Source organism: Gopherus evgoodei, chromosome 2 (assembly GCF_007399415.2).
Source record: "Gopherus evgoodei ecotype Sinaloan lineage chromosome 2, rGopEvg1_v1.p, whole genome shotgun sequence".
In the NCBI taxonomy this organism is placed as follows: domain Eukaryota; kingdom Metazoa; phylum Chordata; order Testudines; family Testudinidae; genus Gopherus; species Gopherus evgoodei.
Window position 1 is genome coordinate 221,453,636 of NC_044323.1, and position 26,788 is coordinate 221,480,423.

The 26,788-nt window shown below is 39.7% G+C and overlaps 1 protein-coding gene across 6 annotated transcripts in view; it reads left to right on the forward strand.

Annotated features, from left to right (window-relative positions):
- The window catches only part of MAPRE2 (microtubule associated protein RP/EB family member 2), a 162,233-nt gene extending 136,079 nt beyond the window's left edge, over positions 1–26,154 (forward strand). For all 6 annotated transcript variants that reach the window (XM_030553053.1, XM_030553050.1, XM_030553051.1 and 3 more), the window contains 3 exons: positions 2,985–3,124; positions 10,482–10,640; positions 22,916–26,154. In XM_030553053.1, coding sequence (XP_030408913.1) covers positions 2,985–3,124; positions 10,482–10,640; positions 22,916–22,987 — 371 coding nt within the window. In that variant the 3' untranslated portion in view covers positions 22,988–26,154. The remainder of the gene's footprint in view (positions 1–2,984; positions 3,125–10,481; positions 10,641–22,915) is intronic.
- The last annotated feature ends 634 nt before the right edge of the window (positions 26,155–26,788 follow it).

The following is a 26,788-nucleotide window of genomic DNA, read 5'->3' on the forward strand; positions in this document are numbered from 1 at the left end:
TCACATGCTGCCTTTCTGTCCTCTGATTGACTAGTCTGCAAAGATACACACTGGACTTGTTTTCGCAACTTAGAAACTTTATCTTTCTTTTCTGTTACTTTTTCTCTTTGTTTTTAAGTTTTATGGGTCACTGTACCAAGTTTGATGAAGCAATGTTTGTTAATAAGGGGGTCAACTTCCCTGCAAATGGTCTAATATCTTTCCAGGGACAATGAAGAGGATTTTTTTTCCCTTGCCTAATCCTTTCTGTAAGAAATATGCTCGGTACGTGCATTTGAAGACAGACACGGAGGTAGAGCTCCGGGTTCCATGAAGGCTGCCTTTACTAGCAGATTTTCGGAAATCTGGGCAATCTGAGCTAGTTGAATGCACTGTGACTGGTCCCACCTGGCTATGTTGCCTGCAGTCCCACTCAGAATGGCGTGACAGGAAGAATGAGATTGCACCTAGTTAAAGTCTGCTTACGGTGGCATTCTACCCTCTAGTTTGGAACGTCTCTCAAGTGATAGAATTGCACGGCTTGTTTCCTTTATGTGGCCCTTCTTTATGTTTTAACATCTTGGTCTTCAAGAAGTTTTTGCTGAACTCTTAAGTGGAAACAAGCCAGGAAGGAAAAGAAACAGGCTGCCCTTGCCCTAGCTTTTAAAATATGCACCTTTGTTCCCACTTTACAAAACTTACCATGTATGTGAGGAGATTATTTATCTGGCTCTAGTGAAGAGTAAGATTTAGAAACACTGATAAAAGCATTCCTATTCTACTTATGTGAAATATGTGGTGGCGATGTGTATATAAAAGGTATTGTATGAAAAATGAAGCTTATTGTCATATGAGATGCAGGGATCACTTAAATGTCAGAGAAGGCTGCTGGGATCCTAACAAAAGATTTGTTTTAATGAGTTGTGATTTCACTTGTTTTTAAAGTATTGTCCTGGCCCTTGGGGAAAATGTCAGTGAAGATTATACACAAAGATCTGCTGGTCTCTGACAAAGGAAAAATTGGCAACTAAAGATCTTACTCTATTGTCAGAGTACTTTACCAAAAAGACTTACTGCTTTGTTTGTGTAAGAGCAGTAGGGCACTGTTGGTGTGTATTGATTCATGTTAGCCTCATGAACCAAATTTTATTGTTCAAGATACTAAGTGCTGTTTCAAAAGAATAAGTAATTTTAGGCATGCGAACAGTGTAAATTTCGTCTTTACGAACTCTGTATACTGTACTTGAAACTCTGTTATCAAGAGGTAATGTGGTCCATGTATGTAACTTATAAGGACTTCAGGATGGAAGATGCTATATTTTGGCCAGAGTGGAGTTTTAACTTTCTGTTGGCATGTATCAATAATTTTATTTTGTAACAAATATGAAAAAGTGTGGTGGAATTTTAGCCAAAATGGTGTCCACTAAAAGCAGATGAACTGCATAATTGTTTATTCTCCAGTGAATGCCCTGAGAGTATATAAAGTGATGAGAAAAGATAACTCTTGGTACAGTAACCAGTGCAGTCTGTGACTAAATCACAAGAACCTAACAAGCTGGACTGAATCACCAATCATTGCAATTCCTCCCAATCAGCTTTTGAGCTTCTTGACTGAGAAGCCTGAGGGCATCTTGCGGGGGGAGTGTGTGTGATGGGAGGGGGGAGTCTTGCCACATCAAAGCTTATTTGTGGATTATTTGAGTTTCTTAGGTTTTTACTCTTTACTCCATTCCTTGAAGGAAAATAGGCAACCTAACAAGCCTAACTTTTCCTCCTCAAGCCTTAAGTATAATTCAGGTTGGCAGAGAGGTCTAGGGAGTTCATTTCTGTGCTTTTTAATTCTGCTCAGGCATTTTTGTTTTAAAAACTGGTAACCTTAGGCCACATTGATGTAATCACATCACAATGTTTGTGCACGTAAAGAGAGGGGGGCAGGAATTAGGAGCATGTGGTATAAGTGACTGTTTAGGATGGCAGGCTAGGTAGAGACCATTAAGTGGGTGGTCTCTTCTGAAGAATAATTGGAGTGGAATGTCCTGTGCTTTGGGAGTTGGTGCTGCTCATTACAGTACATGAAGCTTGGGCATCTCCTTCCACAAATGGTAAACTCAGAGCCCAGTTGAGACTTTAGTAATCACTCAAACCATAAAGAAGAGAGGAGAGAAGGGAAGGGCACCATATCAGTTGTCAGCCCTAAGTGCATATAAAGATAGCACTAGCACAACATTTTCTTGTGTCTGTACTTAAGCGTTTGTGAGTGCTTGATGCTTGTGAAAGTAGAGTACCTATCTGTGTGTGCTTGGTATGGGTGCTGTTTTCTGTAGGCAAAAGTGTTGCTGTACATTTGGGTACATTATCAGCTTTGCTTTTCACATAATGTACCAAAAACCACCTAAGCTGATCAGAAACATGATATTTTGGCCACTGCAGCAACCAAGTGCTCACTGATGGATTTAATTCTGTTTGCATCTGCTGAATTTCAGTGTGATTGTACAAGTAATGGTGTTAGTTTCTTCTCCATTTTAAATCATAGAAGCAGATAATTTAATTTGTGGTGATTTTATTTGTAAATCTAACTTGCCTTTTTCTCCACTAAATTTTTAAAATCAAGAAATATTAAATATTAAGCTAAATGATTTAGTTGTTGCCGGTGTCATCTTTAAAACTGTAAAGTAGTAGTAATTAAAGAAATTATGTTATTTATTCACCTTTCTTTGAGTATCGGTGAGCTATTTTGTCCTTTGAAATTGAAAGTAACATTCTTGTTATGGTATTTACTTTCCTTTTCAATATTTTGCACTAAAGTGATCATCTTTCTACTTACAACTGGGAAGTAACAGCACTAATGGTCATATTAGTGACCATTAATTAAACAGCTTTTTTTCTGTATCTGGAAGAGGTAAAAATTCAAATTTTGGGGAGTATAATACTTACACTGGACAGAAATACTGAAATCTGATTTTTAAAAGTGTGTTCTCAAAACAGTTTTATTCTTGTGCTTTCAGGTGCTGCTAAATCCAGTCCAGTTTCTAAACCAGGGTCTACACCTTCTCGTCCATCATCAGCAAAAAAAGCCACACCGAGCAGCTCAGCATCCAAATCAGATAAAGATTTGGAAACACAAGTCATGCAACTCAGTGAACAGGTAACTTTGCTTCAACCACAGAATTAGTTATCAGTAGGGACCTACCAAATTGATGGTCCATTTTGGTCAATTTCACAGGCATAGGATTTTAAAAATAAATTTCATTAGTTCAGTTATTTAAATCTGAAATGTCAAGATGCTGTAATTGTAAGGGTCCTGAAGCAAAAAGAAGTTGTCGGGGGTGGGGATGTGCAAGGTTATTGTAGGGGGATTGCAGTACTGCTACCCTTACTTCTGTGCTGCTGCTGACGGTGACTGTCTTCAGAGCTGGGCAGCTGGAGAGCAGCAACTGCTGTCCAAGAGCCCTGCTCTGAAGCCAGAGCCCCCGCCAGCATCAGCGTAGAAGTAAGAATGGCATGGTGTGGCATTGCCACCCTTACTTCTGCGCTGCTGCTGGTGGGGCGCTGCCTTTAGAGCTGGGAGCCCAGCCAACAGCCACTGCGCTCCAGCCACCCAGCTCTGAAGGCAGCACAAGAGCAAGCATGGGAATACCACGATCCCCCTAAAATAATCTTGTGACTGCCCTGTAACTCCCTTTAGGGTCAGGACCCCCAGTCTGAGAAATGCTGGTCTCCCCTGTGAAATCTGTATAGTATAGGGTAAAAGTACACAAAAGACCAGATTTCACAGGGAGAAACCCGATTTCATGATCAGTGATGCATTTTTCGTGGCTGTGAATTTGGTAGGGCCCTAGTAATCAGAAACACTAGGAAAGATGAAAAGTCATGAAACTGAAGATTGTACTGAGACAGAGCAAAACATTGAACAACTGAAAAATGAACTTCCGATTTCAATCTGGATTATATTCACTTCACAATGGTAAAGGATCTAACAAATGGAATAGCTCAGCTACAAACAAAAAAGTGATGTCATTAAAAAATCCTACTCTAGCAGATGGCTGCAGGATGGCCAGTGTTGTACCCATATTTTAAAAAGATGCTAAGGATGATTTTGGGTGAATCATACTGCAGTGTGAGAGCTGCCTTAAAGCTAATTGTACTTGAATATGCATATTACAGTTTTACTTGAATACATAGCTGCATGGTTTATAAGAAAAATTCTAGTCCCTCTAACATGTTGCATGAGAATTTAGAAAGAAAAAGAGAATTGATGGATTTTATATATTTAGAGTTTAAAGAGTATCTTGGTAATTATTTTGCCCTGTTATGAAGAATCCAGTAACATTTTGTGAGTTAAGTCTATCCTTATGGATTAAAACTTCTGATAGGAGGAATAATAAAAAAAAAACTTTTTTCACCAGGGAAAGAGGTTTAATAGTAGGGTGCCAGGGATCTGTAGTAGAATTGGGAGTTTGGTGGTGGTCAATATACTTTGCTATCTGGAAGGAAGACAACACAGAGGCAAAATACCTTTTTCAACTGAGAAAAGGATATATCTTTACATAGTGATTGACTAACCTATAGCAATGGCTCTCAACCTTTCCAGACTACAGTGCCCCTTTCAGGAGTTTGATTGGTTTTGTGTGCCCCCAAGTTTCACCTCACTTAAAAACTACTTGCTTACAAAATCAGACATAAAAATACAAGAGTGTCACAGAATAATTACCGAAAAATTGATTACTTTTTCATTTTTATCATATAATTATAAAATAAATCAACGGGAATATAAATGTTGTACTTACATTTCAGTGTATACTATATAGGCAGTGTAAACAAATAGTTTTCTGTATGAAATTTTAATTTGATCTGACTTTTTTATGCTTTTTATGTAATCTGTTGTAAAACTAGACAAATATCTAGATAAGTTGATGTACCATGAAAAACCTATGCATACACCCAGGGGTAGTGTGTACTCCGAGTTGAGAACCAGTGACCTATAGAACTTTGTTACAGGATGTTATTGAAGATTAAACTAAGATTTTTAAAAATTAGACTTTTATATTAAGAATAGAGAGCTTGATTTTCATTTCCACTAAAGATTCTTTACACTTATTTGACCTTAAACAGGCCTTAAATTAGGCATAAATTCCATTTACATCTGCTTTGAGGCCTCTTCACACTACTAAAATGGTGTACAGGGCCCTTAGTGGGTATGAGAATCAGGCCTGAATTATAATTTTACTAACTAGGACAGAATTACAAAGGCTGTTCCCCCTCGTGCTTCAGAGTAGAGACTGTGTACCTGTTTGAACACGGCTAAACATAACAGAGGTTGGATCCTGATTGGATCCTCTGTAAATATTTTTTTAGAAATCTATAATGAACCAAACTATAAACTAAATCATCTCTACTAGATTGCTGTATGTAGGAAAAACGTAGAACAGGGCTCAAACATTATGCACCATATCCATGCTTATAGGTGCCTGAAGTTGGGCACTGAAGTCTGTGGTTAGGAGCCTAAATAAGTGGCCTGACTTTCAAAAGTGCTCGGTTTCCCTTCCACACTGAGAAGGGTTCAGGCATGAGGCCTGATACCTGAATGGAGTGCACACAGAAGCTAGAAAAGGGGTCAAAGTTGCAGCTAGCCATGTAACCATGATAACATGGAGAGAACAGAACTTGCTAGACTGTAGTCACTGCTTCAACTCTGTTATTTGGAGTACTAACTGGTGGAGGAAATAAACTGGTTTGTGTTCTAGTATGGTGAGTTATCGAAAGGGAACTTCTTGGTACACCATCACGAATCTTCTACTAGCTGACATGTTATCAGGTTATTGAAAATGTAAATTTAGTCTATTTCTTTATAGAGATAACTTGAGTCTCAGGAACTACTGACTTAGAGCAGTGGTTTTCAACTAAGGGTACGTGTACCCCTTGGGGTACACAGAGGTCTCCCAGGGAGTACAGCAGCTCATCTAGATATTTCCCTAGTTTTACAACAGGCTGCCTAGAAAGCACTAGCGAAATCAGTACGAACTAAAATTTCATACAAACAAGTAATTGTGGGGGAGGGATAGCTCAGGGGTTTGAGCATTGGCCTACTAAACCCAGGGTTGTGAGTTCAATCCCTGAGGGGGCCATTAAGGGAACTTAATGGGTAAAAATCTGGGGATGGTCCTGCTTGGAGCAGGGGGTTGGACTAGATGACCTCCTGAGGTCCCTTCTAACCCTAATAGTCTATGATTCTATGAATTGTTTATATTGCTCTATATTGTCATAAACAGATAGCTAAGGGTTAATGTCTCTTTCACCTGAAGCACCTGACCAGAGGACCAATCAGGAAACCGGATTTTTTCAACTTTGGGTGGAGGGAATTTTGTGTCTGAGGCTTTTTTCTGTCTGCCTGCTTTCTCTGAGCTTTGGAGAAGTAGTTTCTGCTTTCTAATCTTCTGTTTCTAAGTGTAAGAACAAAGAGATCAGATAGTAAGTTATATGGTTTCTTTTCTTTGGTATTTGCATGAATATAAGTGCTGGAGTGCTTTGATTTGTATTCTTTTTGAATAAGGCTGTTTATTTATATTTCTTTTAAGCAATTAACCCTGTATTTTGTTACCTTAATACAGAGAGACCATTTGTATGTATTTTTCTTTCTTTTTTATATAAAGCTTTCTTTTAAGACCTGTTGGAGTTTTTCTTTACTTCAGGGAAATTGAGTCTGTACTCACCAGGGAATTGGTGGGAGGAAGAAATCAGGGGGAGATCTGTGTGTGTTGGATTTGCTAGCCTGATTTTGCATTCCCTCTGGGTAAAGAGGAAAGTGCTTTTGTTTCCAGGACTGGGAATGGAGAGGGGGAGTCACTCTGTTTGGATTCACAGAGCTTGTGTCTGTGTATCTCTCCAGGAGCACCTGGAGGGGGGAAGGGAAAAAGGATTATTTCCCTTTGTTGTGAGACTCAAGGGATTTGGGTCTTGGGGTCCCCAGGGAAGGTTTTTCAGGGGGACCAGAGTGCCCCAAAACACTCTAATTTTTTTTTCCTTTCTCCCTCTAGCGTAAACTAGAAAAACCACTTTATTTGCATGATATAGTGCTGGTACTTGCCTCCTAATGGGAGGGCTATTGCATGACAAAAGACCTGTAACAGCTCCTTAATGGCTTCTTGCTTAATATGCAAGCCACAAACTGCCAGAGAGAGCAGAAAAAAAAATTCTCTCTGGTTCCCTTTTAAAACCAAACTGTTTCTCTCTGCTAAAAAGCCCCTAGCAGAGAAAAGAAAAATAAAATATTTCTACTGGCTTCTGGATTCTGTCTATCCCGTAACCGCTGCACACCGTGTCATAACTCTAGTCCCAGATTTGGACCTTAGCGTCCAAAATATGGGGGTTAGCATGAAAACCTCCAAGCTTAGTTACCAGCTTGGATCTGGTACTTGCTGCCACCACCCAAAAAATTAGAGTGTTTTGGGGCACTCTGGTCCCCCTGAAAAACCTTCCCTGGGGACCCCAAGACCCAAATCCCTTGAGTCTCACAACAAAGGGAAATAATCCTTTTTCCCTTCCCCCCTCCAGGTGCTCCTGGAGAGATACACAGACACAAGCTCTGTGAATCCAAACAGAGTGACTCCCCCTCTCCATTCCCAGTCCTGGAAACAAAAGCACTTTCCTCTTTACCCAGAGGGAATGCAAAATCAGGCTAGCAAATCCAACACACACAGATCTCCCCCTGATTTCTTCCTCCCACCAATTCCCTGGTGAGTACAGACTCAATTTCCCTGAAGTAAAGAAAAACTCCAACAGGTCTTAAAAGAAAGCTTTATATAAAAAAGAAAGAAAAATACATACAAATGGTCTCTCTGTATTAAGGTGGCAAAATACAGGGTTAATTGCTTAAAAGAAATATGAATAAACAGCCTTATTCAAAAAGAATACAAATCAAAGCACTCCAGCACTTATATTCATGCAAATACCAAAGAAAAGAAACCATATAACTTACTATCGATCTCTTTGTTCTTACACTTAAAAACAGAAGATTAGAAAGCAAAAACTACTTCTCCAAAGCTCAGAGAGAGCAGGCAGACAGAAAAAAGCCTCAGACACAAAATTCCCTCCACCCAAAGTTGAAAAAATCCGGTTTCCTGATTGGTCCTCTGGTCAGGTGCTTCAGGTAAAAGAGACATTAACCCTTAGCTATGAAATCCAAGTAATTGTTTATATTGCTCTATATACTATACACTGAACTATAAGTACAATATTTATATTCCAATCCATTTATTTTAATTATATGGTAAAAATGAGTAAGCAAGCAATTTTTCAGTAATAGTGTGCTGTGACATTTCTGTATTTTATATCTGATTTTGGTAAGCAAGTAGTTTTTAAGTGAGGTGAAACTTGGCGTATGTAAGACAAATCAGACTTCTGAAAGGGGAACAGTAGTCTGGAAAGGTTGAGAACCACTGACTTAGAGGTTTGATGTTCTCACCATCTTGAATTGAATATGATAATGAAACCCGTGTATTTACCATTTGGCAATGCTACCCTTAATGGTCCTCACCTGTGCCTGTTCTACTGTTGTCTTCCCTTAATATCCCAATAAAACTAATGGAGTTGGTAACATGTTATTGTAGAGTTAAGTATACAGCAGCTAAGATATTTGTAATTTGGCTTTCGTTCACATAAATACTTTTTGAAAGAATAACTTTGAGGGCTCTGTTCTAGTTTATGCGAACCCTGTTATTTTAATATAGTCAGGATAAACCATAAATGAGTGCTTAGCAAATGAGCGCAACAGGTATAGTGGTGAAACAAAGCTGCCAAAGTGTATATTGGAATTAGATTCTCATGTACAGGTGTCAATTAAGAGAGTTACTTTGAAACTGAAGCAGTTTCAGCTTTTCTATCATGCGGCCATCATGGGCTTTTCTTGTGGCCACAGCCTTCTGGGCGGTGATTTGGGGGGGGGGGGGCAGAATAGTGCAGTGGCTCATCCCCCAAGGCTGCTAGCAGGGGTTCAGCCCTGCCCCACTCTGGAGTCACAAATGCCAGAGGATCAGCCAGCCGGTGCCACCTTCCTGGGGACACTCGGGCTCGGGCTTCCTGCTTCAGCTCTGGGGTGGCAACCACAGGCTCCAGCTGTGGGGCTTCGGGTACCAGCTGCAACTCTGGCCCCAGCTGCATGGTGGTGGGTGCTGGCCCTGGGCTCACCACCCCTCCATCACCCCTGGCCCTCAATGCCTCCCTACCCATCTCTCTGTCCAGGGCTTAATTTGTCCCCCAGGTTTCCACAGCAGATTTACTCATCCTTGGCAAGTAATATTTGTATGTCAATATCACTTTTCGCTGCCTCCCAGCTAGCTAGCAAGTCTGCTTCTATATATAAAACATACAAATATCACTTTTCACAGGAGCAGACTTACAAGCTAGCAAGTCTAATAAAAAAAGCAACCAAAAAAGCAAAAGAAACCACCACCACCACAACAATAAAAGAAGAGAACATGAAAAGCACCTTGTGTTTCTATTCTGTGTAAGTCCAGTGTAGAATAGAGACAATTGTATTTATTGTTGAGTTTACCACAAAAAAATCCCTACCTAAATAAATTACAATGATTTGGACATGATTATGTGCATAGTTATTTGTTTTTCCTAAAGTTAAATAAGTATTTTAGGAAAAATTGTTAGAGTGGCCACCAGCAAGAGTTGATGGCCGCTCTCTAAGGCCATCAAAAAATTTGTTGTGAGAACCCCATCAAGGAGCACCTGGATCAACCACCTGAAAGCTGGTATTTCAGAACTACCACTACATTTTATGCCAGCATGAGAGAATTCTGAAACCCAGCACCAGACCAGCTAAACAAGTGAAGAAAGGCATAAGCAGCCACACACAGTCCTTGCGCTCAAAAATTTTTTTAAAAAATGTATTAGGTCATCTAATTATTATTCTGCCAAGGCAGGATTGACAGAACACTAAAAAAAAAATATCAGGAAACAAAACTAAATGTTTTTAAGGAATAGATAAATTTTAGGATAAACAATACCTACAACAAATGTACATTAATTCAGTTGAAGTAGAAATGCAGCTATTATGAATATTGTGTTAATTGCCATCACAAATGGCACAGCATGGCACTTATAGCAGTCTCACCAGGAGCCAGGTTTTATTTATAGATCCAGAGCCACTCTGTCATTGTAGTTTGCTATTGCTATGTGTTACCACAGCACTGAAAAATTCTGTAAAAATGGTCCCTCTAGTGTCAGAGTTGAGGTGCATTGGTGGGTATTATGGGGAAGTTTACACTGCTTTGCCTATACTGCTCGGTGAACAAGGATATCTTTATTCAGACAATCTGGCACCTTTAACAACTACTAAATACACCTTATATTTAAAGAGTTGTAAAAAAGTATATGTATTAAGAGTATGCCTGTTGTGCACTGTCTTGTTCTGTAGGAAAAACCCACTCATAATCTATCTCACAGATGGCATATTCTGTGTCCCTGTTATTGGAACATGTATGTTTTATTCACAGGTACATACATTAAAACTTGCACTCGAAGGTGTGGAGAAGGAAAGGGATTTCTACTTTGGAAAATTAAGGGAGATTGAACTTCTCTGCCAAGAACATGGGCAAGAAAATAATGACCTTGTCCAAAGGCTAATGGAAGTCCTTTATGCTTCAGAAGAACATGTAAGTGCAAGATATTCTTTATTCTCGTGCATTTCCTTAATGTAAACAAACAGGCTTAATTTCATTTGAAGAATCACTGGCACTATATTGGGTCAAGTTCTCTAGGTAGATCAGCACAGCCTGTTGCAGCCTAGTCTTTTTAACAAATGTCAATTTAAAAAAACACTTTGCATCTAGAAACCAATAGTGTTTTGCTATTGGTGAATGCACTGAAGGGGCTGATAGCTTTTTAACGCAGTTGTGAAATTTTATGTGCTCTAATTTTGTTGAGATGTTAATCTGAAACAGACGGGAACGTCATAAGCATTTTGAAGTATTTTCATATATTCTTGTTCCTGCCTCTGCTTTGTAATCCTGTACCTTGACATGTTCTTGAAAATCAGATTGCATAAATATGATGAAATATAGAGGTTCTTAAATATCTCAGAATATTAAATTGAAGACCATATAGACATGTTCACACGTTTGCACACTGTATACACTGTGATTAATTCTGGTACAAGGAACATATTGCTTTTTTATTTATCATTTTTGTCCTGTTGCTGTAGGCAGAATCTTCAGTGCACAAAACCCAATAATCTTTTGTCCTTTTCAGTCACCAGTATTTCAGAATTATTTTATCTGGACAATTAAGCAAGAATCTCACTAGTATTATAGACATAGCACTGTAAACATTTAATAGAGCAGGAAGAAGAGGTCTGACAAAGGGTACTGACTAAATTCCTTAGATATGTTCAGGGGTAATGACTCCATGAGAATTTAGTTGGAACTGTTCCCATTCATGTTAGCTAAATCCCTGTGTACACTACTCTGAAGATTGATACCATGCACATGGACGCACCTCACCCCTCAGTCTCCAGTGGACTGTAGCTTTGGTTCCAGAATGTATTGGCATCAACATACTCTCACTGGTACTATGGCTTTGTTGGCACTTCCTTATTTAGCAGCTATTCTTAGATGATAATTTCAGTAGTAGTTGGTTTAGTTGTCTTGAGATAAGATTATTGGGTCATTAAAAGCAAGGCTAGAGTAATTTACCTTGTGTAGTTTTAAAAATACTATCAAGAACTTGAAAATTGTAATTATGATCTTGATGGCCACACACAGCTAAAACTGACTGGAAGTGGGAGGGATACATGGAGGTTTCCTTACAAACCAGTATTTCAATAGTGATAGGAGCAAACATTTAAAAAAAAACTTGACCAGACATTTGAGCAAAGTCATAGGAACTGCACATATATAGTGGTTAAAGAAAATGTCTGGATGCAAGAAGAGTAATTTATTTGTAAAGGGAAGCCGGAGAAATCCCTTCTCCCCATATCTATATTACATCTATTTGTTTGTTGGCTCGAATTGTTAAGCGACTTCCTAGCTAAAGAATGTTTGTTGACTCCCTTTTCTTTAGCTTTCATTATTGGCAAAACACATCACAAAATTCATCTTACCTCAGATCATAGTTCTGAGCCCTTTGTCTGGTTCCTTCCATCCTCCCCACTAGGAATGTCATAAACTAATAGCTGCACAAAAACATCTAGCATATACAGTGCATCCTCACCTGAAGTCTGTGATCAAGCGGAGTCTGCGGGTTTCATGTTACTATTACAGCCCTGTTCTCCCACATCTGGATACAGATAACTTCCAGAGAATTATTCATATTCTGCAATGGGAAAATTGAGCCCTTTGCTTTAGTAGGTGTCTTTTCTCCTTAGCTCTTTGGTGCTCAGTGCTGGTTTACTGAGGCAAGACATCAGCGCACTAGCACTTAAAACGAAGATCTAGGTGCTCTGATGCTAACAGTGGAGAGGGTACTTGCATAGCTTGCCTACTCTTTCTTTTGCAATTTCTTCTCTTTTCCTTGGCTTGCCTTGCATTCTTTGAGTTCCATTTTCTGCCTGTGCAGTGAATCTGTTCCTCATCTCCAAGTTAAATTTTCTCTCTATCGCCGAGCATTTTATAGGCTAATCCCTTGGTAACAGCAGTTAGGATTTCCTGAGCCCCAACTCCCAAAGCTACAAGCAGCTCCAACATTTCTGGTTTCTTGCTGAGTTCTTGCTAAATCCAGCTTTGGTTTAACCTCTGGCCCAGAAAGTCCCAAACTGCTAATGAAAGAGCTGGAGTGTAGGGGCTGTCAGTGAAGCGAAAGGGTTAACTTAGTGTTCAGGGTGCATTTTAGATATCAAGGGTCATGAGGCTCTCCTCAGCAAAAAGTTATACTTAGAACAAACTGTACAAATCATTCCTGGCAAAGGCCTCATGCTTGAAATATCATTGTTGACTTAAATTTGTTTTCAGTTCATATTTCCAGTAACCTTTTGGTAGCACTCACATGCCCTGGTTCATTTAAGCTGTAATTTTACAGGCATATATTGTATTCTTTCTAGAGAGCATGCCCTATTCAGACATGCCAACTGTTTTTATTCAGGACTGACAAATCCCTATTTTTAATAGCTCTTTTTTTTAAATAAACTTAATTCTTGTGAAAAATTCTGAATTGACAGCACTGGAGACTGGAGCTCACCTCTCAGATCAGCTACCCCCTAAGCAGGGCCATCCTTAGGATTTATGGGGCCCTATGCAGTATTATTAAACTGGTGCCCCTATGCTGATGCATTCAGCTCTGTGAATACTGGTGCCCCTATACCGGGGCAACTGGTGCCCCTAGGTTGGCTCTATGAATATGGCCCCTGCCTTCTGCCTAGTAAGGAGACTGCAGCACGTGCTGTGCGTGTGTGGGAGCCAACCCACTCTTACCTGCCGTCCCAGTCGTAGCCGCGGACTCCATGGGTGGGTACTCCGGGGCTGAAGCACTCACAGGGAAAATTTAGTGGGTGCACAGCACCCACTGACACCAGGCTCTCCTCCCCTCCCCCAGCACCTCTCGCCCAGGTGGCCCAGGGCTTACCAACTGCTCCCCCTTGCCCCCCAGCACTTCCTGAGTGCAGCAAACAGCTGATTTGCAGCGTTCAAGCTCCGGGAGGGAAGGGGAAGAGCGGGAATGGGGTGTGCTCAGGGGAGGAGGCGGGGCTGGGGTGGAGCAGGGGCGGGAAGGGGTGGAGTAGGGGCAGGGCCTGGAGTGGAGGTGTGGGGGGGGTCGAACACCCCCTGGCAAGATGAGAAGTTGGCGCCTGTGGTCCCAGTGGTGCCCCAAATTTTTGAGTGCCCGACACAGCCGCATATGCTGTGTATGCCGAAGGACGACCATGTCTCTAAGTAAATTCCTTCTCCGGGGGGCAGAGGCAGCCCGGAGCCAGCAGCACCGGGGAAGAGGCCACCGACCAGCTGCTGCTCCGGCCAGTCCCGGGGCTGGATCCCTGCTGCTGCTTCTGCTGCCTCCGGGCCTGATGCTCAGAACAGCCATACTGGGTCAGACCAAAGGTCCATCCAGCCCAGTATCCTGTCTACCGACAGTGGCCAATGCCAGGTGCCCCAGAGGGAGTGAACCTAACAGGTAATGATCAAGTGATCTCTCTCCTGCCAATCCATCTCCACCCTCTGACAAACAGAGACCAGGGACACCATTCCTTACCCATCCTGGCTAATAGCCATTAATGGACTTAACCTCCATGAATTTATCCAGTTCTCTTTTAAACCTTGTTATAGTGCTAGCCTTCACAACCTCCTCAGGCAAGGAGTTCCACAGGTTGACTATGCACCGTGTGAAGAACTTCCTTTTATTTGTTTTAAATGTGCTGCCCATTAATTTCATTTGGTGGCCCCTAGTTCTTATATTATGGGAACAAGTAAATAACTTCTCCTTATTCACTTTCTCCACACCACTCATGATTTTATATACCTCCATCATATCCCCCCTCAATGGCCTCTTTTCCAAGCTGAAAAGTCCTAGCCTCTTTAATCTCTCCTCATATGGGACCCAAGTCCATTAATGGCTATTAGCCAGGATGGATAAGGAATGGTGTCCCTAGCCTCTGTTTGTCAGAGGGTGGTGATGGATGGCAGGAGAGAGATCACTTGATCATTACCTGTTAGGTTCATTCTGGGACACCTGGCTTTGGTCACTGTCGGTAGACAGGATACTGGGCTGGATGGACCTTTGGTCTGACCCAGTATGGCCGTTCTTATGTTCTCATGTTGTTCCAAACCTCTAATCATTTTAATTGCCCTTCTCTTAACCTTTTCTAAAGCTAGTGTATCTTTTTTGAGATGAGGAGACCACATCTGTACGCAGTATTCAAGATGTGGGCATACCATGGATTTATATAAGAGCAGTAAGATATTCTCCGTCTTATTCTCTGTCCCTTTTTTAATGATTCCTAACATCCTGTTTGTTTTTTTGACTGTCGCTGTGCACTCCATGGACATCTTCAGAGAACTATCCACGATGACTCCAAGATCTCTTTCCTGATTAGGTGTAGCTAAATTAGCCCCCATCATATTGTATGTGTAGTTGGGGTTATTTTTTCCAGTGTGCATTACTTTACGTTTATTCACATTAAATTTCATTTGCCATTTTGTTGCCCAGTCACTTAGTTTTGTGAGATCTTCTTGAAGTTCTTCAGAGTCTGCTTTGGTCTTAACTATCTTGAGCAGTTTAGTATCATCTGCAAACTTTGCCACCTCACTGTTTACCCCTTTCTCCAGATCATTTGTGAATAAGCTGAATAGGATTCGTCCTAGGACTGACCCTTGGGGAACACCACCAGTTACCCCTCGCCAATCTGAAAATTTACCATTTATTCCTACCTTTTGTTCCCTGTCTTTTTTAACCACTTCTCAATCCATGAAAGGACCTTCCTTCTTATCCCATGACAACTCAATTTAGGTGAGGGACCTTGTCAAAGGTTTTCTGGAAATAAGTACACTATGTCCACTGGGTCCTCCTTGACAACATGTTTGTTGACCCCTTCAAAGAATTCTAATAGATTAGTAAGGCGTGATTTCCCTTTACAGAAACCATATTAACTTTTGCCTAGCAGTTTATGTTCTTTATACCTAACAATTGTGGACTTTTGCCTAACAATTTATGTTTGTCTGGCTGGTGGGCTGCCCAAACTGCTGTCTCAGGTCCACCTGAGCAGCAGTCCCAGGGCCAGCTGCTTGGTTGGCCCTGGGGTCATCCACACTAGCTGCTGCAGAAGTCACGGAGGTTGCGGAAAATCACTGAATCTGTGGCTTCCGTGACCTCCATGACAGCCCTATAAATAATCCATAAGGCACAACATGGTCAGTGGCTTTATCAGCTTCTCTACATTGTCTCTGTACTGAATTGGAGATAACAATTTTAGGGTATGAATAAAGCAGCTTCCATTCAGTCAGTGGACTTTCTCTCCTGAGATTGACGAGACAGGCACCAACTTGGAAGTGTTGTTTTTTCTTTTTGGTTTGTTAAATCTTTGTTTATAAGAATTTTTACTCAGTAACAAAGACCTGAAGGGAATACAAACAGATCACCCAGAGAAAAGCTAAATAATATTAGCAAGTAAAAATCATTTATTTATGTCTTTAAGAACAAAGCTGGATATAAAGATAGCTTGAGAGGCACAGTGCTGAGGAGAGGAAAGACTTTAAAGACTTCAGCAAAGTCACAGGAGCATTTAAGAAAGACAGATACTGGGTCTTTTTTTTTTTTTTTTTTAGTAAATGTATTGCTTATGACAGGGGTCAGCAACTTTTCAGAAGTGGTGTGCCAAGTCTTCATTTATTCACTTTAATTTAAGGTTTCCTGTGCCAGTAATACATTTTAACCTTTTTAGAAGGTCTCTTTCTAGAAGTCTGTAATATATAACTAAACTATTGTTGTATGTCAAGTAAATAAGGTTTCAAAATGTTTAGAAGTTTCATTTAAAATTAAATTAAAATACAGAGCCCCTCAGACCAGTGGCCAGGACCCAGACAGTGTGAGTGCCACTGAAAATCAGCTCGCGTGCCGCCTTCGGCACACGTTCCATAGGTTGCCTACCCCTGGCTTATGACATGGATCTGCTGAGAACTAAACTGAGACTTCAGTTAGCAAGTAAAACATTTGATAATCTGTTTAGCATAACAGCTTTCAGTCACTTTTGAACTGGGGTAATTCAGTCTTGTAATCCAGAGGTGAAAGGCTTCATATCCAATTATGAATCCCTGAGCCATGCAGTTCTGGCTTGTAGTGAAAAATTTGCTGCTTCTGTTCTCTCTCCTAAATAGTCTAGTCTCTTGCAATTCAATGGAAGCTAAAGGCTTGCAGTTGTTAAATGCTTTAGTACATATGTATCCCTGTCAGTCACTGAGCTCAAGGTTCTCTAGCAGTTTGTCTAAACTTCGTAAATTTTAGCACCCTACTGCTCCAGTCCCTCAGAAAGAAACTCCTATTGAAAGAGACACTTCTGAAGTAGTTGGACTTCATAATACCTGCCTTTGCCTGCAGTCACACCTGAGCAGTTAGATGGCTCACGGTATAAGTCAGATAGATTGAAGAGTCAGGTTATTCACAGCTGGAAAGCTAGCATCTCTGTTAAGGGAAGCTTGAGGTGACACAATCCTGCGATATAAGCTTAGAAGTAAATGCTTTTTAGGGGTGGTGTTCAAATAGACTATACAGTCCTAAAGTGATTGTGCATAGTGAAAGTCTGACTTTCCTATTTCATTTGTATAGGTACAGACTGTCTAAACTGAGAAATTAATGCCCATATTTCAGAACTTCTTCAGGAGTGGCCAGGGCACGGGGGGAATTTGCCATTTCCAGCCCAAGGAAACCATTCCTCAGGCAGACAGAAGACCACGAGTCTGTTCAGAGTCAGAGTAGGTTCCCAAGCCAGTTCTTAGCTCATGATTAGCGGCTTTCCCTAGCACATGTACAAGATCAGTATGTACAAGTTTATAATAAAATGCTGTATTTTTTAACTAGTGCCTCTTATAAAAAATCTGCAAGTCAGGGTGGATTGATTTATATCAAATGTATTCAAATAACTGATTTTAATCATGATTTAAATCAGCAGCCATGAAACATGATTTAAATCATGTTTTACATTCATACTTTTTAGTTATTTTCCTGAAGAAAGGTTTCAGAGTAGCAACTGTGTTAGTCTGTATCTGTAAAAAGAACAGGAGTACTTGTGGCACCTTAGAGACTAGCAAATTTATTTGAGCATAAGCTTTCGTAGCCTATGAAAGCTTATGCTCAAATAAAGCTGTTAGTCTGTAAGGTGCCACAAGTACTACTTTTCTTTTTCCTGAAGAAAGTTGATTTTTGTTGCTTGGTAATCATTAACACATCTTGATTTGCAACTAAATATAGACCTTACATTAAATCTGGTGTTTGTGTTATTCAGGGGGATATCTATACATTTTTATTTAAGCGATTATATTCATTAATTTTTTGCTTGTTGTTTGTGTTAAGCTCTATTTCAGTGGTGCCCAAACTTTTCCTGTCATGCCCCCATTACAAGTAATAGAATCTGTCCACACTCCCGCTCCGTTTCAGCACAGCCAAGGCTTCCTCAGCAGAAGAGCTTAGGCTGAAGGTGGAGCTGCGGGAGGAGCTGGAGCTAGAGGCAGAGCTGGACTGGGAACAAAGAGGGAATGAGGGCAGAGCTGGGCTGGGGGCAGAGTGAAGCTGCGGCTGGGGTCGAAGCTGGGCTGGGGCAGAGCTGGGGGCAGAACAGGGCTGGGTGGCACTCTCTCCATCTCTCCCATGGGGCTGGCCAAGCCCTGTGATGCAATCCCCAAACATTCCTCCGTGCCCCCCCCCCCCCCCAATGCTCCCTCCATAGTTTGGGACCACTGCTCTATTTGGATGGAAATTCAAATGCAATTAAAAATGCACAAAACCAGCATTTTTTTAATTAAATAAAACTGCTTTAAATATGCTGGTATGTGAAACAAAAAAGTTTATCAAAACATGTTTTGCATTTAAAACTAATTGATTTATAACCTGTATTGTCTGTAGTTAGTAAATTGAACTAATTGTTTCTGGTCATTATGGCCTTCAAGATTTTAGAATTTATAGATCTCATCCTCTTATGTTTAGCTTTTATACACAGATTGGTAAAGGAAAAACAAGCTTTCCTGCTTTTTTTTAACTCCCATCTGCTTTCTTAACTTGAAATAAACTAGTCTTTGAACTGAACTAGTTAAATAAACTGAAGTGAAGAAGATATTCTGTCTCTACCGGCAAAAGAGGCTACTGCTGTCAAAAACTGGTTTAGCACTTCAACAAACTCAGGTGACATCTACCAGTACAGTGGTTTTGACTGTCTTTAAAATTTGGCAGCAGACATGTACTGCTTAATATTTTAATGTTTAAATTAAATAATTTTAAGATTGTAATAAGTTTTGGCCAAACATAGGTTGTCAATTTAAAATTTAATTTTAAATAGTATATTAAAAAAAAATCCTGTATTTAGCTTAAATAAAATCCAATTTAAATAATGAAGAAAGCTGATTTAAAAAAAAAATCATCCTTATCAAACTCTAGCTTACAGATAAACTATTTATTCTTTAATGCCTATTCATAGGAACAATTTACCCTCGCATCTTATCAGACAAACACACAGGGAGGTCACTTTAACACCCAAGACTAGGAGCATCAGTGCTAATATTTTGACTTTTATGTATCATTCTGTTTTTATTTTGTTTAACTTCCCATCAGAAAAGGACCATTCCTACATGAGATGTCTCATGTGTAACTGTAGATAGATGGGGAAAGTTGAGGCTGCTGTGTCTCTGTACTGTGGGAACTCATATGTACAGCTCCCAGCCCAGGTTTACTTAATGTAGTCCTAAAGTTTTATACGTCTCGAACCCTTTAAATTCTATCTGTGACAATGGGCTATTTAATATTAATGTTAGAAGCCATTTTGGCCTGATGTACCAATAATATATGTATTAAGACCACTTCTCCCAAGGGGTCCCGAAGTGTTAAGTTATAATTCTCCGGATCGACACCTGGTATCTGCCTGAAAATTGCTTTTCCTTTAGCTTCCTAAATGAAGGATGATTCGGTTTGTTCAATTTGGAATTTTCCTGCTCTTAGAAACCAACTCAGCATTGACACCAAATGTAAAAAGCCTTATTCTGCCTCCCCTATCCTCCAGAAACATATTGTTAACCTGCTAAAATGGAAACACTTTATTGCATAGCCTGCTTTGAATTAAATTGAGAAGCCTCAAATTCTCTCCATCAGACTCTTCCCTTCCCTCCTCCCCTCTTTTTTCCCCCCAGCCTCTAAATTTGAAAATTAACAATATCCGTTTTGGAGCGTTATTTACACCAATCACGTCTAATAAAAATGGTCTGGAGATAGCAGGTCCTGCAGAGATACTGCATTATTGATGGTGCAGCTTGAATGGCAGCTAAGCAAAGTTTTCCCCCCGTCACCCCCGGCGTAGTCAGCTAGCTATCACTAATGTAGGGCAGGGATGAACTGTGTAGGATCTTTTCAGTAAAATCATTCTCCAGAATGATGAAATCTGCTGAGACAAAGCATAGCTTTTAATGGTGCTAGAGTCAATGGGAACATGGAAAAGGTCAGACAGTGTCACTAACAGGAGCCAGTGAAATCAATGAATGCCGAACTGAGATTTGTTCAAAGAAAATAAATACATTTTTCTATTTAATTATTCTTAAGGTGCATTTGGTGGATTAACTAAAACTCCCAACAAAGTTTAGGTATCCTTTTAAACTTTGATTTAGGTTAGCAGAATCGTGACTAAAACAACTAGGGAAAATAAAAATATCTGTTTCCTGAAGTGCATCCAGTTTTTGAACACGAGACTGTATTTCCTTCATTTGTAAAGCATTCTGGCCCTTGTGCATTTTATAATGTAATTTAGCAGATCATGCTTATGTGATAACACTTAGACTGCAGGAACTGTGGGATAGCTACCACAGTGCAACGCTCCAAAAGTCGCTGCTAGCCTCGGACTGTGGACACACACCGCCGACTTAATGCGCTTAGTGGGGACGCACACAATCGACTTTATCAAATCCATTTCTAAAAAATCGACTTCTATTAAATTTTCTATTAAATCGACCTAATTTCGTAGTATATACATATCCTTAGTTTTGCTGGGGAAGGGCAAGAAAATCTGCTCCCTAGTGCACCTCTGCAGGAGGCAGCGATACTGTATTGTAGGGGAAAGGAGGAAGAAAAACTAGATCTGCCATCTGTGCTAGCCAGCCCCAGAGGCCCTGCCCCTAAAGCATTCTCAGAGCTGCATTGGGGAAAATTCTTCCAAAAGGTAGCACATTGTTCTGGCCAGTGCTGCTCCCAGTGCCCAGAGAGTATTGCACCTGTGGGTATGGTGCTTCCTTTCTCTCCTCAGTTTGGATAATATTACTGCCAACCCTAAATGTTCAAAGGTGATGGGTCAGGCCCAAAAAATCATGAGAATTTTTTAAATGTTGGGTTCTTTTTAAATGCGCTTTCTGGCTTTTGAGCCTTTCAAGCTTCTAGCCATGAAGGCTAGACTTTTTTTTTTTTCTTCAGCCTAAGCCTGGGTACTCGTGTAATGATATAACTGAAGCTTTATGAAAAACAGCAAATATAGGGGTACTTGCAGTAAAATCATGAGTTGGCAGCACTGCTCAGATTCTTATGAGCCACCATTGAATTTTAAGAGACTTGACCAGGGTAGGTGAATGACAAATCAGGGAATATGTATCAGGAGCTCTTCATTTAGCCACTTGGCCACATCCTTATCAAATTCTAGCTTACAGATAAACTATCTATTCTTTAATGCCTATTCATAGGAACAATATGTCACTTAATGCTGTTCAAATCAACAGAATTTTGGGAGGAATAATCCCAGTTCCCGTCAAGCACAAACTGGTTAAAATAAAATCCATGTATTAACTAGTAAATGGGTTAATCTGTTATAATTAGGGCTGTCAATTTGTCACACTTAATGCATGCAATTAACATAAAACAAATTAACTAGATTTTTAAAAGACACAATCGCAATTTTAATAGCACTGTTGAGCAATAATGGAATACCAATGTTGGATGTTTTTCTACATTTTCAAATATTGATTTTTAGTTACAACACAGATTACAAAGTGTACAGTGCTCACTTTATATTATTTGTATTACAAATATTTGCAGTGTAAAAAAAAGATAAAATAAATAGTATTTTTCAATTAATCTCATACAAGTCCCCTCAGTCCTACTTCTTGTTCAGCCAGTCGCTAAAACAAATAAGTTTGTTTACATTTATGGGTGATAATGCTGCCCGCTTCTTTCTTACAATGTCACCCAAAAGTGAGAACAAGCATTCACATGGCACTGTTGTAGTCTGCATTGCAAGGTATTTACGTGCCAGATATGCTAAACATTCATGTGCCCCTTCATGCTTTGTCTTGTTGGTGCTAAAGTTTTAAATTGTTTTGTTTTTGAGTGCAGTTATATAAAAAATAATAATTTCTACATTTGTAAGTTGCATTTTCACGATGAAGAGATTGCACTACAGTACTTGTATGAGCTGAATTGAAAAACACTGTTTTTTGTTTATTTTTACAGTGCAAATATTTGTAATAAAAATAATAAAGTGAGCACTGTACACTTTGTATTCTCTGTCGTAATTGAAATCAATATATTTTAAAATTTAGAAAACGAAAAATATTTATAATAAATGTAAATTGGTATTCTGTTGATTAACAGTGCAATTAAAACTTCAATTAATTGCAACTATTTTTTAAATCTCATGATTAATTGCAATTTTTTAATTGTTTGACAGCCCTAATTATAATGTAATTCCATGATGAATCTGTGCTTTCCCAAGCTATTAGCTCCAGCCCATGTTCAAGTGGATTTGTCTGAATTGTTCTCTAAGACCAGTTGTGCAGTTTTAACTTGTTTACCACAATCATGTACCACAGGCCACTGCAGCAGACTGTATTAAACATGGTCTTATCCCAGTTTTCAGAGTCTTTAAGTAAAAAAAGAAAAGCTCTCCCAAAGTGCTCTGAAACTTATTTTTCCATAAAACTGTTATGAGTCATGTTACCTAGTATGCAACATTTATTCCACTGAATGAGTGTCTTTTGTACTGGAAATGAAATTATTCAAATATTAACCCCTTAGTCCCAAAGGTTCATCCTGTTACATTAAACAGATATACTTGCAAAATATTTTGGATATTGAGACTGAAGGGGACGTGGGAGTGTCCAACAGAGATGTCTTGCCTTGGTAGGCTTGAAATAATGGCTACCTGTTGTCCTCATACTTGAATGAAAATTAGAAGCCAAAACATAGACTAGGTTAAGTGCTATGGTAATATATCAAATCAGGAGTGTGTTCTGTTGAAGTCTCTTTTATTTTTTTATTTTTAAACATGCAGGAGAGCCACACAGATGAGCATGAAGGCGAGGAGCAGGTTCATGAACAGCCCCAGCAGCAGGAAGAATACTGACCTGTCCAACGTCTTTGACAGTTTTCATTCTGTGTGGGAACTTTCTTCTGGAGAAAGGAACATGTGTGGCCTCAAACTCGAAACCAGTCACTCCCAGTCTGCCATTAACATTTATTGTACCATAGCGAGTGCCAGCAAACCACTGCATTCTGTACCCATATTTTCCAAGATGCATTTGCAGAAGTCTTCTTTCAGTGTGTCTACCTGAGAGGTCGTAGGGCTACATCACCTACTGTACATCACTGCAACTTCACCACTTGGCTGCTTGAGATTTGTTCCGCTTTTTAAAAAATATATATATTTATTTTTTCTTTTTGTCTTAAGTATGATACATTTGTAATTTGTTCTAAAATGTTTATATTGGCATCTCTTGTGGCAAGAAGTATTGTACCACAGATGTGTTTGTCACTTGGTGGTGCTTTGGTATTTTCAAGTACATCTGCCTCGGGGCATAAATTTGGTCAAACAATTGGAACAAAGGGATACATTAGAAGTGATACTCAAGCTATAATGAGGAAGTGTGTGTTGTGGAGAGAAAAGGCTTATGTGACCCATATCGTTCCTATCCTGTATTCACAAAACAGAAAGCAAAGCAACAGTTTCCCTAATAAAGATTTAAAACCCCCTGAGTGTTTTACACCAAAGCATGTTAGAAAGCTGCACGATATGTTTTTATTTCTGGAAGATACATGTCTACTTAACTGTTGGAAAGTCCTCTCAATTTCCTGACTTTTCAACCGAAGCTTTCCCTGCAGCTTTCTTTTGAAGGACCTGTATTTATTAGAAATTCTGTCGCTGCCTCCAGCTCAGTGCTGATTCAGAAGACAACAATCTCCTCTCTCTTGCAGCTGCATCTGCAAAATACCATCTCTGACCTTGTGTTCTGCCTGCCACCCCTACAAATGAGGATCAAGTGGGTCAGCCATTCCTCTTTCCTATTGCTTCCTCTCCCCTTGGCCATACACATATGGAAGAGGAAGACTTCCTTACTGGGGCTAGGCATGTCCAAGGTTGATTTGCAGCAAGCCAGCTGCAGAACCAGTCCTGAAACTCTTAAGAGATTCTCCTTTTAAACATGAAATTATTTGAATACTGATTGAAGGATATTTTCCCCATTGGTGCTTAGGCCAGTTTTCATGCTTAGGGAACCAGCCAGAAGTCCTGTTAGAGGTAAAGAACACATTAGCAGGGGATCACCTGCAAGGGACAAAAACAGTTCTGCAGGCTGACTGACCTTACTACTGGATAGATTGGCCCAGTGCAGAACCAGAATTTAGAGACTTCTGTGCCAAGGGTGTTTCTTCTTAATTAGGGTCCTTGTTATCCTGTTCTAAATTATGGCATTTTATAGGCAGAAATATAGCATAAAATACATTTAAAAGCATTCCTTATTTTTAAAAAAATCGTAAAATTGCACATTTTGGATCTATTTCTGAATCAGTATTGCCTTTCTTTTACACTTGGTGTTCCTGGCTTCCATCACGTTATTTCTTAATTCTAAATTTATGACTTCGGTTATTTTTTGGCAGGCACAAGGAAAAGTCTCATCCCAGGCTACCATCACTGAAAAGCTCAATAAAACCTTCTGAATGGTGTGTCTTTTAAAATCTTTATGGAGTTGCTTTACTGATTAAGCTCCGGTACTAAATTTATACTGAAGCAGAAGGTTTTTTAATTTAAAAAAAAAATCTTCAATTCTCAGATCTTTTTCAGCAAAGTTAATCTACTTTAGTTAAATGTGAGCAATCACTCCTACAGAGTTTCATACCACAGCCAGTACATAAAATACCTTTAAACATTAGAACAGGTGTTTCCATTTCCTCAATTGCTCCCTCAGCTCAGCAGCATAGTATCCAGTCCCTGTGGGTTGAAAGAGTTTTCTGGCCCTGACCCCAGCATTGTCCTCACTTCCTACCCAGTAATAGGTAGTGAAAGAGCTGTACCCTGCAATGTAGCACTTTCATTGCTATTTTTAGCTTAATTGATTTGCTTGGTTTCAATTAAAATCCTATATATAAAGCAAATTAAAAAGTGAGGAGTTTTTTATAAGGATATACAATATATTCCCATGATCCACCATAGATAGAAGATCCAGGATATTTTCTGCCTAAAATATCAGCATTTAGGACCCAGTTCTTAATTTTGTCTCAAAAATTTCCATTAGCATCTGCAGAAGTTCTGATGGTGCAAGGAATTCAGGATCAGACCCTACCCTGCTACTGGCATCAGCACCAGATTGTGATCCCTGATACAATTCCATCATCTTTCAATTTATCGGCAAGCAGACGCTGGAGAGCGCTTCCTTAAAAAGTGCTTTTGCAAGGCTGCAAAATGGTTAGATTTTTCTGCTTGCGAGGTGGTTCTTGACAAGGCTACTCTGCCCTACCCCTTTCAGCTGTAAGTATAAAAAAGCCAACCTGTCCTTTCCTCCCTTTCTTCTTACTCTGCCTTGTAATTGGTCCGTGGAGTATAACCCTTTCACTGCTTTGCATCAGGCAGGAAGTGATTGATGTAGGGCACAGGAATGGTAGTTACCTTCCCAAGCCAGAGAGCCTCAAATGTGCTGAGAAGTGATACTCTGGAAGGGGATAGAGTTGTCCTCTCGCCCGGGTGAGTAACACCATTATTCCGTTATGGTTTTAATATGCATTTGTAATTACTTTTACTAAATAGCACACCATGAAGCTTTGGTTATATATTAAATGTAAACTGAAAGGAATGTAAACATATGTATTGTTAATTATAAATAGATAAGTAATGACATCATAGATGCAAAAAGGCTTATTCAGATGTATCAGTCATTTTACATTACCCACAAATTGTTGCATGGTAGAGTAGATTTTTTTTTCTGTCTCTGAGTATGTGAATAACTTGACTTGCGTTTATCTTTTTACATATTTAATAAAAAAAGTATATGTTAAAATCTGTGTAGCTCTAGAGACTATTCAAAACAGTTTAAAGTGGTAGTTCTCTATTTATATATTTAACTGTTTCATTATTACTTGCAAATGCGAGCAAGGAAAACAAGCCAAATGGTTTAAAAGAAAATGTGGTTCATAATGTATGTAGAAATTTCTTTTCAGGAGCCCAACAACTGTATCGCCCTTCCACAAATCTCAGGACGAGATGAATGAAAATATTAAAAAAATAAAATAAGATGCAGATTATTCTTTTGGCAAACTCTTTCAGTTTCAGAGTACTAAATCTCTTGCAGCTGTAGTTTAGTTTGGATATAGGTACAGCAAAAATAAACTCAGAGGTGAACAGGGAATATTATAGTGAAGATCTACAGGGAAATCCCAGATGGATCTTTGCCACAGAGGTCTAATTGTAGGGATGCCATCTTAAATGCAATTTCTAAAAGATTTAAATTGGGATCAGAAATACTTGCTCTGTGTGACGAAATAGCTGAAAGAATGCATTAAAGCCAACCCCGTGGATCTGATTCAGTGTACTGTGGGAAAGTGTGCTTAGGTATTTGCTGCTAAGCCTAGGGAACAGTAATGGGGGGCAGGGAATGATTCCCTTCCTAGAGGGAAGAAGGATCTAATCTAAATTGCTCTTGATCTCCACCTAGAAGTTTGCTGTAATGTTTCATCACAACTTCAGAGAAGGCTGCTTTGTCCATCCATTCAGCATGGGAGCAATTCAGCATCTTTAGCATGTCCTATAACAGTTCTTCTTCTTCAAGTGGTTGTTCATGTCCATTCAAAGTAGGTGTGCGCACGCCGCATGCACGCCAGCCGGAAGATTTTAACCTAGCAGCGTCCGTAGGGTCGGCCCCAGCGCCCCCTGGAGTGG